This window comes from Bos taurus, chromosome 7, assembly GCF_002263795.3.
Source record: "Bos taurus isolate L1 Dominette 01449 registration number 42190680 breed Hereford chromosome 7, ARS-UCD2.0, whole genome shotgun sequence".
Lineage (NCBI taxonomy): Eukaryota > Metazoa > Chordata > Mammalia > Artiodactyla > Bovidae > Bos > Bos taurus.
This window is the reverse complement of record NC_037334.1, coordinates 52,503,391-52,516,935: the sequence shown is the minus strand read 5'-3', so window position 1 is coordinate 52,516,935 and position 13,545 is coordinate 52,503,391. Positions and strand designations below refer to the sequence as shown.

Sequence of the window (13,545 nt, the reverse complement as noted above, 5' to 3'; positions counted from 1 at the left end):
GGGGCATTTCCTGTTAATTAAGTACATATTATGAACTAGATGGTTTATATTATATGTTATCACTAGTCTTCACCACCATCTTTCAGATTCCATATTACAATTCTTATTTTGCTGAACCTGAAAGCAATTAAATAATGTTAAAGATCACACACACTTCATTATACAGCTGCTGTTTATCACTCTACGTCTTAGAGTACCGATATTAGGTAATGTCCAGAGCACATAAATTTGTCCATTCATTCATTCAACAAGTATTTAATGAAACCAATTTAGCTTATACTGGAAGCATAACTGAGATCACTGATACTTGAGATACAGCCTAAAGATCATCACTAATCATTACCCTAGCTCTGAATGGTTTGTCCCTAAATGAGGTTATGTGAATAGAAATAAACATAATTGGACTAATTTACATCTTTCATTGAATCAACGGACACATGAAACTGGCCACCTGATAAACATTTTGATAGCTTTTACAAAACAATAGAAGTTATGCTTCCCTCTGTTTTCCCTGATATTATTTAGAAAGGTCTACTTACTAAATTCCATTTGGGGGGCTTCCCTGGTGGTCCAGTTGCTGGGACTATGTGCACTCAATCCAGGGGGCCCAGGTTCAAATCCTAGTCAGGGAACTAGATCCCACATGAAGCAATTAAGAGTTCTGATGCCATGACACCACCAAAAGAGCCTGCATGCTGCAACTAAAGATCCCATATGCTGCAAAGAAAATTGAAGGTTCTGTGTGCCACAAAAAGACCTGACGCAGCCAAATAAGTAAATACATACTTTTTAAAATTATTTTTAAAAATTCCATCTGGAACTTAATGTCAATACAAACTGCTATTCTCAATAAGCTCAAAAACTTCATTAAAAAAATCTGACAGGTAGACCCATTCTATGCTTCCTTTTATTGTCTTGGTTAAGAACCATAAAGTGACATGTAAATTTCAGTAGCAACAACTGTCTCATTTTAGGGCAATGTGATTATCTTTCATTCCCCAAATGGTTTTCAATCTCTTTTATAAGTCTAGGTTTTAATTAACTATTATATTTTTGAAAATAGAAAGGCAACAAGTCAGGAGAAAATAATTAGGATGCTATACTTTCCTACCCCTTTATAAGAATTCACCAAAAGAAACCAGGCTTCTCATAGGTTCCAGCAATGCTTTCCCAAGAGTAATATATTATAGCATTTGATTTCTGTTTGACATTCTACAATAAGCATAAGGATACAAGAAAACAGAATTTGTACATTTTCAAGAAAATTTTCCATGTATGTGAGAATTATGGGAAATTTTACACTTGAAGAATTATTATAAATTTACCACGATATCAAAAATGTGCTCAAAACACAATTTGTCAACTCTGAATATTTCACAGAAACATCATTAAGATCATCCATGTAGATAAAACGGGCAAAAGAAATATCTAACCTGGGAACATACAGACTTGTATTCCTGAAATTTACAATAGGGATTAAAAAAATAATCTCTTCAGTTTTTCCTCATGACAACACTTACACTATATATTTCAGTGAGAAAGTTTTAAATGCATAAGAATAAACTCATGATATTTGGGATTTTGTGAATAATTTGAAACCATGAAATGACTTAGGATTCTGAGAAAGTATAATGTATACATCTCTAATGACCAGAATCACTGCACTTTAAAAGAAACTAAATGCAATTTACGAAATTGTTAAACAATTTTGTGTGCAGTTAGAAGTTCCTCTCGGAGAAGGCAATGGCACCCTACTCCAGTACTCTTGATTGGAAAATCCCATGGATGGAGGAGCCTGGTAGGCTGCAGTCCATGGGGTCGCTAAGAGTCGGACACAACTGAGCGACTTCACTTTCACTTTTCACTTTCATGCATTGGAGAAGGAAATGGCAACCCACTCCAGTGTTCTTGCCTGGAGAATCCCAGGAACAGAGGAGCCTGGTAGGAGGCCGTCTATGGGATCACACAGAGTCGGACACGACTGAAGCAACTTAGCAGCAGCAGCAGTAGCAGCAGAAGTCGCTCTATTTATAAAACTTTACATAAAATATCATTTATAGACTTTTCATTGAATGAGATTTATCCTCTCTAGAAGAGTCTGTGTTCTTAACAGATAAACTATCATCGGATGTTCAACATAAAACTGTTGCATGGCCAATGAAAAATTAAAACATCAATGAAAGCCAGGAAGAGTTGGTAACTCATAAGAATTGGTATGGCTGGTAAATTAAATTAGAAAAATAATAGAGAGTATTAAAAAGTACTTCATAAAGTAGATATAAAATTTAATATATGAATATACAATATATATTTTAAATTATTATAAATAAGGTGTGAGGGGAGGGCCTGAAGGAAGACCGCCGGGTTGTCATCGGTGTCCACAATGTTCATATAAATTTCTTGGGGTCTGTTTAATAGATTCCGAATAAATATTAATCACCCATAATAAGAGGTATCTTGCTCAAAGCTAGGAGAATACTTGATATGCACTCACCTGAATTAATGCACCATTATCTTTAGAAAACACGGAATCGCCAGAGAGCAAGTGAGGCTCGCTTTTCTCACAGCTCTCCTGACTGATGAGCGTGTCCGCGTAGTTCGGCTGCGGGAAGATCACGTGACTCCCCCGAGAGTCCGCCGTGAGCGAGACCTCGTGAGAATAGGTCTGCAGGAAAGCCCGCACCCCGTCCACGCCCACAAACTGAGACGCCGGCACGCCAGCCAACCCGTTGCCGGAAGCCTGGAGCAGACGCGACATGTGCCAGCGCCGCAATCTGAGCGCCAGTAGCACAATGACAAAGGCGAGGAAGACACAGGAGACCGCGGCCACCGCCACCACCAGATAGAGTGTGAGGCCTGAGTCGTCGAAGCTGGCTGGAGACTCCAGGCTGCCTAGATCAGCCAGGACATCTGGGATGCTGTCAGCCACAGCCACCTTGAGCGTGACGGTGGCCGAGAGAGGGGGCTGGCCGTGGTCCTGGACTGCCACCACCAGGCTCTGCTTGAGCGCGTCTCTGTCCAGCAGGGCCCGCGCTGTGCGCACCTCGCCTGTGTGCAGCCCCACGGCGAAAAGCCCTGGCTCGCTGGCCTTGAGCAGGCGGTAGGACAGCCAGGCGTTCTGTCCTGAGTCTCTGTCCACTGCCACCACCTTGGTGACCAGGTAGCCGGGCTCTGCGGAGCGGGGTGCTAGCTCTACGCCTGTGGAGCCATCGGTAGGTACGACGGGGAAGAGGATCTCTGGCGAGTTGTCGTTCTGGTCCAGCACGAACAGGCTCAGAGAAACGTTGCTGCTGAGTGGAAGGTCCCCGCTGTCATGTGCCATCACTTGTAGCTCTAAGTCTCGGAATTGTTCATAGTCGAAGGAGCGGAGCGCATACAGGACACCAGTGTCTGAGTTTATGGAGACGTAGGAGGACAAGGGAGCTCCCTGGAGAGTGTCCTCCACCAAGGAGTAAGTGACTTGGGCATTCTCTCCATAGTCGGGGTCATAGGCGGTCACAGAGATGATGGAAGCTCCTCTGGGGTTGTTTTCCAGGATATATGCCGAGTAGGAGGCTTGAGAGAAGGCAGGCGCGTTGTCGTTGATGTCTTCCACGTTCAAGATGATGTGAGTTTCCGTGGACAGGGGCGGACTTCCTCGATCAGTGGCCATCACGGTGATATTGTAGCTAGGAACCAGTTCTCGGTCTAGGAGTGTGTCTGTCATTAAACTATAATAATTTCCATAAGACTTTTCTAATTTAAAGGGCAGATTCCTTTGGACGAAACAGGTTACTCGTCCATTTTCCCCAGAGTCTTGATCATTTACATTTAAAAGGGCAATTAACGTCCCTCTGGGAGAGTTTTCCGGAATGGAGCTGGAGAGAGAAGTGACTACTACTTCAGGGGCGTTGTCATTCACATCCAAAACTGTGATCAGGACTTTGGCTCGTGCAGAATATCCTGCGTTATCCGTTGCTTGCACTTCCATCTCGTAGAATCCTGATTCCTCGTAGTTCAACTCCCCTATTGTTGAAATTGTCCCTAAATTACAATCTAGCTCGAAAAGTTGGGCCGCTTTGTTGTCCACATACCGGAAGGAATACATCACTTCCGCATTGGATCCTTCATCAGGGTCGGTGGCATTTACCAGAAGCAGTTTAGTGCCCAAGGCCACATTCTCTGGAACGCTCACACGGTACTCGGATTGAGCAAACGCTGGTGGGTTGTCGTTCGCATCAAGGACCATCACACGGATGCGCGCAGTGCTAGTGCGGACTGGATCGCCCCCGTCCGAGGCCGTGAGAACCAGGTGGTGAACGGCCTTTTCCTCGTGGTCCAGGGCGCGCTCCAGCACCAATTCCGGGTACTTATTACCATCTGCTCCGCTTTGCACGTCAAGAGAGAAGTGAGTATCACTGCTGAGATGGTAGCTCTGGAGTGAATTCTTCCCTATATCCGGATCCCAAGCGTGGGGAAGGGGGAACCTCATCCCTTTAGCTGCGTTTTCACTCATTTTTATTTCTAATTCACCTTCCTGGAAATATGGGGCGTTATCATTAATGTCTCTCACTTCTACCACTACCCCGTATATTTTCACTTGATCCTCCACCAGAATCTCCAGATTTAGTTGACACTTAACGGCCCCCATACAGAGCTCCTCCCGGTCTATCCTGCCCGCGGTGACCAAGCTGCCGCTTCGCGGATTCAGAGCGAAAAGTTGTGTCCTACCTCTGGAGACGATGCGGACTCCGCGCTCCTCCAGTTCCTGAGGCTCCAACCCCAGATCCTTGGCGATGTTCCCCACCCTAGAGCCTTTCTCCAGCTCCTCGGGAACTGAATAATAGATTTGTGCGCCTCCAGTTTCCCACAGAACCCCCAGGAGAACTACCAGCAAGACTAGCTTTTTGCAGTCCCCGTGCATTCGCGCAGGAATCATTGTCACTTTCCTTGAGTATTACTTCCAGTTCTTCCCTTGATCACCGAAGTCCGGATCAGCTCATTCGTCCTTAACAATCTACAGTTTGGGGAACCGAGCTCTTCTGCTCAGTTTCCTCACAGTCCGAGAGATGGTTAATTTTTTTCTGTGCTTTGTGCCTCACGCGTGTGCACGGCTGGCAGGATCTCTCTCTGCTCTTCTCTCCCTGGTTGGTGAACAGCGGCACTCAGAGTCCTAACCAATTACTGCACAGTCTTAAAGTCCGGGAAACCATTTTGGTTTCTAGACCTTAAATAGCTCCACCTACTGTTCTTCAAATAGGGATGAAAGTGGACCCAACTAAAACTACTTCATCTTTTTTGGAATTTCAGTGAACTTCTTTTTATTTCCCTAAACTTCTCATAAACAGCCACCTTCCTGAGATTATTTTCTGTACCTGTATGTATATTCTGATTTTTCTGATGAGCTTTTACATGAAGTTTCTATACACAGTAAATTTAACCATGTAATTTTAGTACACCAGCTTTGGTATCACCCCCAGCACACATACATACCTATTATGGGAATCTCGTAAGGCGTTTCATGTTTTGAGAAATTATATAACAATAATTTTAAAATTCTCACTCAACTAAAATCTGGGGCAAAATTTTTCAGTAGATTCTTAAATTTGCCTAAATGAAAGAACTACTGTAACAGGTTGTTGACATTTAGCGTTTAAAAATCAAATTTTTACAATAATACGGCAACCTAAAAATAAGAAATGTGATTGTACACATTATCAGAATCACACTTGACAGGAAATCAAGTGAAGAAGACACACATTTTTAGAACAAAATAGAAGCATTCCAGAGACACTGGTTCAAGATGGCAGAGTAGAAAGACATGTGCTCACCAACTCCTTCAAGAGTGCCAAAAATCACAATGAATTGCTAAGTAACCATGGACAGAAAGATGCAGAACCCACCAAAAAAGATACCCCACATCCAAAGTCAAAGGAGAAGCTGCAATGAGATGGTAGGAAGGGCACAATCACAATAAAATAAAAAAAGAAAGCATTCCAACTAGCATTTGCTGGGGATATGGGTAGGACTGTACTAATATATTTCAAAAGAATGTTTAGGATCAACATCCTGTGATAAACCACATTGGAAAAGAATTTGAAAAAAGAATATGTATATATGAATCACTGCTGTACATAAGAAACTAACACAACACTGTAAATCAACTATACTTCAGTTAAAAAAGACAATGTCTAGGAAAATTAGAAACCAAAATATTATAAACTCACCTTTTTCTGGGAAACACCAAATTCCAGTTACTGACATTTACTGGTAATATATTTGGAAGCCCACCAAAATATAGGGGGGGAAATCTATTGTGCTTTCACATATGTAAATATTTATATTATGAGGATAAGCATAAGTGGCAGGTATACCATAAATAACATCTTTAACACTGCAATGAAATCAACAGGTAGCTCTGAGAAAAGGTAGGACATAAAATTTATCTGTTCAGTGGTACTCAAAGAATCCCTAGCAAATGTACCTAAATATTATGTAGTCATTATTATGTCCTTAAAGTTTGTATGCATTCCCCTCTAACTTTGTAGTTAAGAGAGTAAAGAAAAGCCTTATATGCTAAGATATTGATGTTCTAAAAAAGAGAAACACTCACAGGAAAAACAATTATGCTTCCATTAAAAATATTTGAATGGCAGCAGCATTATAGTATCCACATCTCACAGTAAGAGAGATTTTGTGAGGGGATAATGGAATAACTCATGAAATTGTCAAAATATTTAAAATACTTGAGGGTTAATAATAAGAGTTGCTGATCTACCCAGAAAGAAACAGAAAAGACAGAGTGGGCAAACAAAAGTGAAGTGATAGTAGATATAATCTGTTTAAGGTTTTTTCTTGGTTAAATATTGGTTTCAAAATAATCCAAACCCATATGCAGATGAAAGACATTCATTAAAACTCACTTGAATAGAGGCAACAGAGTTACAGCTTAACTTGTTATTCTCTTCAGTGACACTTACTACCAAAGAAGCTTCATTGGAAAGATCTTGTGGGGACACCACTTCTGGTGTCAAGGTGAGAAAGTCAAACCTTGTTTTCTGAGAATCCGAAACGCACAGATTGTAGGAATAAGGCAAAGTCCCCTCACTGTAGTTGGGGAGAACCTCAGGTCCAGTCTTAGAACAGAGATCAGGCTAAAAACAGCCCCAGGTGGCCAGGCTAGAGGAGCGTCGAAAGCTCAGGACGACGGCCAGAATCACCACAAGGAGGAAGAGCACCGAGATCAAGGCCAAGGCCACCACCAGGTAAAACTGCAGCTCAGCCTGGGGGTCAGAGGGCGAGGGCCGGTCACTGAGGTCCGGCAGCGCCTCCTGCAGGCTGTCGGCGAAAACCAGGAGCAGCGTGGCAGTGGCCGCGAGGGGCGGCTGTCCCCCATCGCGCACAGCGACCAGCAGGCGCTGGCGGGCCGCGTCCCTGTCGCCCAAAGCCCTCGCCGTGCGCACCTCGCCCATAGTAGCCCCACGCTGAACAGTCCGGGCTCGCTGGCCTGCAGCACGTGGTAGGACAGCCAGGCGTTGTGTCCAGAGTCGGCGTCCACCGCCACTACCTTGGTGACCAGGTAGCCGGGCTGCGCGGCGCGGGGCACCGTGTCGAAGAGCGCCGAGCCGTCGGGCCCCAGCGCCGGGTACAGCACCCTGGGTGCGTTGTCGTTGCGGTCGCCCACCAGCACGCGCAGGCTCACGTTGGCGCTGAGCGCTGGCGAGCCGTGGTCGCGGGCCTGAAGCGTCAGCTCGAAGGCGCGCAGCTGCTCGTGGTCGAAGGCGCGCTGCGCGAACACCACGCCGCTCTGCGGGTTCACGGACAGGTAAGACGACATCGCTCGTGGCTCCAGGTCGCTGGCCACGATGGAGTAGGAGACACGGCCATTGGGTCCCAGGTCTGGGTCGGAGGCGCTGACTTGCGCGATGGAGGCGCCGGGTGGATTGTTCTCTGCTACGTGGACCACGTAGGAGGCCTGGTGGAAAACTGGAGCATTGTCGTTGACATCGGTGATTCGTAGAGTGACGCTTCTGCTGGAGGAGAGGGGCGGCTTGCCCCTGTCTGTGGCTGCGATGGTGACATTGTACTCCGGGGTCTGCTCCCGGTCCAGGGCGCCATCTGTCACAAGCTTGTAGTAATTATTGGCGGAAGATTCAATTCGAAAAGGAACTTTTTCTTTTATGAGACATGTGACCTCCCCATTTTCTCCCAAATCTTTATCATGTGTTTTGAACAGAGCAATCACGGTTCCAGGTTCTGCATCCTCGGTTATGGAACTAGACACGGAAGTGAAAACCACCTCTGGGGCATTGTCGTTCTCATCTACAATGTCCAATATAATTTTACACTCACCGGTCATGCCTCCACCGTCCTTGGCTTCTATGCTTATTGTATAACTGCTACTGATTTCAAAATCTATAGGATCGTTGGATTTAATTTCTCCACTTTGATGATCCAGCACAAACATGTTTCCAATACCTCGCAGTGTTTTGAAGGAGTAGGTGATTTCTGCATTGATGCCCTCATCCTGGCCTCATCAGTGGCCTTCACCTTTAGCACAAAAGTGCCTGGGGGTGAGTTCTCACGCAGGCTAACTTTGTACACATCCTGACTGAACACTGGGGGGTTATCATTGGCATCAGTGACCTTGACCCTGATTTGAGTGGTGCCAGTTTGGACGGGATCACCGCCTTCCACTGCTGTGAAGATCAGGAGGTGGGAACTCTGTTGCTCCCTGTCCAGGGGCTTCTCCAGCACTAATTCTGGGGCATTCTTGCCTTCAGCCTTATACTCAACCATCAGAGAGAAATGCTCACTATAGCTCAGTTGGTAACTCTGAAGAGAGTTAGGCCCTACATCTGCATCGATAGCTGATTCCAGACCAAACCGAGTTCCTGGAATTGCAAACTCGTTGATTTGTATAACGATGTTATTTTGGGGGAAATGAGGTGGATTGTCATTTATATCTTCTATCATCACGTTTATGTGAAAAACATTTAGAGGATTCTCTGCTACAATTTCCAAGGGTACAACACACAAAGGGTTTTGGGGACAGAGCGACTCCCGATCTATTCTGTCACTCACAAGTTCCCATTCTCCGTGTTTACAGTAAAGTATACTTTCTCAGAACTAACTATGAGGTTGCGGGTCAATAAATCCTGTACATGTAGCCCCAGGTCCTCGGCCAGATTCCCCACCACGGAGCCTCTGGTCATTTCTTCTGGAATAGAATAGCGGATCTGTTCGGAAAGCGCCCCGCAGAACAAAGGCAGCAAGAAAGGAAAGACTACTTGCCGGTGCCGGGTACTGCTTCTCTGCTTCGCCCTATTTCCCATTCTTCTCTGCCATGCTGCAGCCTCCGATGTGAAGAGATGGTTTGCAAATTGAGTTTAAAATATTTACATCGACCACATAGAAAACTCAACGCTCCCAGTTTGAAGACAACCCAATCGGTATTCCGGAATCAGATTTGCGGAGTAGCAACCTGAGAACTGGCTACTCTTCTTCGGACTTGATTGTGTGACTGCTCAAGAAATCACTCGGGTAGACACGGAAAGCTAGTTCTTGCAGCGCACTGGCCAACAGCGGCGCTCGGAGTCTATTTAGCAAACTGCGGTCCGAAGCCTTGTAAATAATGGGATTCAGTATTCCAGCAGATATGTTGAACTGATTTATGGTGAATGAGGCAGTTTAGGAGTTTTGGATAGGTCTATTCTCCAGTGTTTATAACCAAACAGGGCTCCTTAGAGGTGAGATCCTATAGAAGAGCCATTAATCCAATAATGAGGAAAGTTTGTCTTTTTCTAATCAGAGGAAATGCACATATTGGAAGAACAAAAGTAGTCTTCTCTCCACGAAGACCACGTGGAAAAACAGCCCCACCAAGTGGTTTGGGGAAATTTTGACAGCTGTGAAATGATACCCAGTATTATCTTCAATCTGATATGCATATGAGTTTCCTCCCTTCATCAGAGAAGGTGAGATCGGAGCTGTATAGGGCATTACTCAGGATAAGAATAGCCAATACCATAAAGTCTTCCTTGTTACTTATCAAAGAGATTTATGAAAAGAATTATGAAGTGTTTTACACTTTCATCATAAATATAAAAGGGTACCCTAGTAGGTTACTATAGGAATTTGATGACATGAAATGTGAGCGTTTTAGTTTTATCCTTTTATTTAACTGTACCTTAAGTTGCATCTCAACAGAACATTATCTATCTCTAATCAAAATAACCTTCTTAATCTCAAGTGTCAAAACCAGCCTTTCCATTTTGTTCTCTAAGATATCTCTAATCAAAATAACCTTCTTAATCTCAAGTGTCAAAACCAGCCTTTCCATTTTGTTCTCTAAGATCTTGGTTGCCAACTCCTAACTAGTTCAGATTATGTTTTTTAAAAATACGGAACAACCTCCCTCTCCCAGCAAAAGCCTCATATTCTTTTTATTCAGCTAGTTTCCATTCAAGTAAAATGCCTTAAATCTTTTTCCTCAGTTTGGAATCTCATAAGCATAAATTCTATCCTGATGATGCTCAAAACACTCAACGTTTTTTTGACTTCAAGACAAATTTAGGCAGCTGTTGCAGGACTTCCCTTTCCTTACAGCTGAAATTCTTTTTGCTCAAACATTAGATACTCAATTTATAGTTAATCATAGTAAGGTCAGTTCTGAAATGAGAAGGGATATCTTAAAAGGAAAGGTGAATATGCAAGTAATCTGGGCGAAATATCTAGAAGTGCTGTGAGAGTGTTGAGCTGAATTGTTGACTATGGAGATGATTCCTGAGATCAATACCCTAGAAAAGTTTTCTTTCTTCCCTTAACTTTCCTAGGCATTGCTTCAGATAACACACTATTAGGTAACTATTAGGTTCAATAACAAGGTGGTTCTGAACGTAAGAACTGATTATAAAAAAAAAAAAGTGAAAGTATGAATCATTCAGTTGTGTCTAGCTCTTTGTGACCCCATGGATTGTAGCCCACCAGGATCCTCTGTCCATGGAATTCTCCAGGCAAGAATACTGGAGTGGGTAGCCATTCCCTTCTCCAGGGGATCTTCCCCAGTCAGAGATCAAACCCAGGTCTCCTTCATTGTAGGCAAATTCTTTACCATCTGAGCCATCATGGAAGCCCCAAGAATTGAGTGTACTACTATTTAATATAAAAATGAGTTTACATGAAAGTAACACAATGTTGTAAATCAACTATACTTCAATTTAAAAAATGAGTTTATACACAGATATAGAGAATAGACTTGTCATTGCCAAGGGGGAGAAGGGGTGAAGGAGGGAAGGATTGAGAGTTTGGGATTAGCAGATGCAAACTATTATAAGGATGGATGAACAACAAGGCCTACTGTATAGCACAAGGAACTATATTCAACATCCTGTGATAAACCGTAATGAGAAAAAAGCGTATGTATATAGTGAAGGTTGCTCACCTGTGTCCGACTCTCTGACAGCCCATGTAATATACAGTCCAAGGAATTCTCTAGGCCAGAATACTGGGGTGGGTAGCCTTTCCCTTCTCCAGAGGATCTTCCTGACCCAGTAATCTAACTAGGGTCTCCTGCATTGCAGGCGGATTCTTTACCAGCTGAGCCACAAGGGAAGTCCAAGAATACTGAAGTGGGTAGCTTATCCCTTCTCCAGAGGATCTTCCTGACCCAGGAATCTAACTGGGGTCTTGTGCATTGCAGGTGGATTCTTTATCAACTGAGCTATGAGGGAAGCCCATGTGTGTGTGTGTGTGTGTGTGTGTGTGTGTGTATTCCACAGAATGGAATCAATCTTTCTATGCAGCACAAATTAACACTGTAAATCAACCATACTTCAATAAAATGCTTTAAAGTGAGTTTGCAAAGGAAATAAAGATGAGTCCAAGACTCCTAAGCATACTGAAAACAAACAAAATATCCAGAGGAATACCAGCTAAATCAATCTCATGAAGTCTAAATACCCACTCCATCTCTTATATTCACAAAATATTCCATATGAATAAATCTAAAAAATGTAAACATGTTTAGCAGATTTGAAAATAACTTTTTGAGAAGCACTGGATCAAAATTAAAAATTATTTCTATAGGAGAATTTACTACATTAAAAAAATTCTTCAACAATACACAGACACTGAAGTTCAAATAAAAGAATAAAAGGAAATAATACCAGTTCTACAATTCAACTACTTCTTCAGAACAATCTAATGACTTCACTGTATAAATAGAAAAGATGTCTAGAACTTAAGGTGAAAAATATGTTCTACATTTTCTCTCCCAAGAGAGCCTCATATTTAAAAGGGAGTCAGTATGTCTTATTTTAATGAGGCAAAGAAATGAGATAAGGTTGAAATAATCAACAGAAGCTAAACATTACTAATCACCAAAAGTCAAAAGAGAATTGTTTTGTGCTCAGAAAAAAAAGCTTCTGTGTGTAAAAGTGTATATGTGTGAGTATGTGTGTATATGTATTATAGATGAAGAAAAAGAGCTAGAGTAAGTATGCTGTTGAGTCAACATGAGTATTAGAAGTAAAACAAATAATGGTAGAATATAAGTATAAATCTGTGGAGGCAATACAAAGCTGAAATGAAATAAATAAAAATGTTTATGAATCATTAACTTGAACACAACCAGTTTACATTTATAGCCAAACACTGATGATAGAAAAATATTACTAAAATTCAATTTAAAACCAATGATAACAGAACTGGACCTCTGAAATTAAAACAAAGAAACAAAAGAACCTGCCAGGACCAAAAGAAGAAAAAAACTTTCACAAAACCTTCCTGGAAAATGATGATAACCTGATGAAAGGTAAAGTACAGAATTTCACATGCTTTGCTTTATACAAGAACATACACCCCCTCCCAAACAGTTCATACAATAGGCTCAGGGGGGAAAAAAAGTAATCTTATAAGACCTATGCACAGACATCAACAATTGGAAGGCAGGAAATAAATCTCACCTGATTACCAGTAGGATCACATTTGCCTAAACCTGTAACTGAATCTTCAGTTATCAAAAGAGGCTCGCTTTTCCCACAGCTCTCTTGACTGACGAGCGTGTCCGCGTAGTTCGGCTGCGGGAAGATCACGTGACTCCCCCGAGAGTCCGCCGTGAGCGAGACCTCGTGAGAATAGGTCTGCAGGAAAGCCCGCACCCCGTCCACGCCCACAAACTGAGACGCCGGCACGCCAGCCAACCCGCTGCCGGAAGCCTGGAGCAGACGCGACATGTGCCAGCGCCGCAGTCTGAGAGCCAGTAGCACAATGACAAAGGCGAGGAAGACACAGGAGACCGCGGCCACCGCCACCACCAGATAGAGTGTGAGGCCTGAGTCTTCAGGGCTGGCTGGAGACTCCAGGCTGCCTAGATCAGCCAGGACATCTGGGATGCTGTCAGCCACAGCCACCGTGAGCGTGACGGTGGCCGAGAGAGGGGGCTGGCCGTGGTCCTGGACCGCCACCACCAGGCTCTGCTTGAGCGCGTCTCTGTCCAGCAGGGCCCGCGCTGTGCGCACCTCGCCTGTGTGCAGCCCCACCGAGAAGAGCCCTGGCTCACTGGCC

General features: G+C 43.6%; 3 protein-coding genes across 3 annotated transcripts in view; all 3 read right to left on the bottom strand.

Moving 5' to 3' along the window:
* The window catches only part of PCDHGB4 (protocadherin gamma subfamily B, 4), a 129,471-nt gene that overhangs the window by 81,945 nt on the left and 33,981 nt on the right, over positions 1-13,545 (bottom strand). The window lies entirely within an intron of this gene.
* The window catches only part of PCDHGA8 (protocadherin gamma subfamily A, 8), a 124,154-nt gene that overhangs the window by 81,945 nt on the left and 28,664 nt on the right, over positions 1-13,545 (bottom strand).
* LOC101904103 (protocadherin gamma-B2) lies at positions 5,192-12,938 on the bottom strand. The gene is given in 4 exon segments (XM_015472270.3): positions 5,192-7,453; positions 7,456-8,512; positions 8,515-9,065; positions 9,068-12,938. Coding segments are annotated over 4 exon segments (2,457 nt in total). The 5' UTR covers positions 9,315-12,938; the 3' UTR covers positions 5,192-6,851.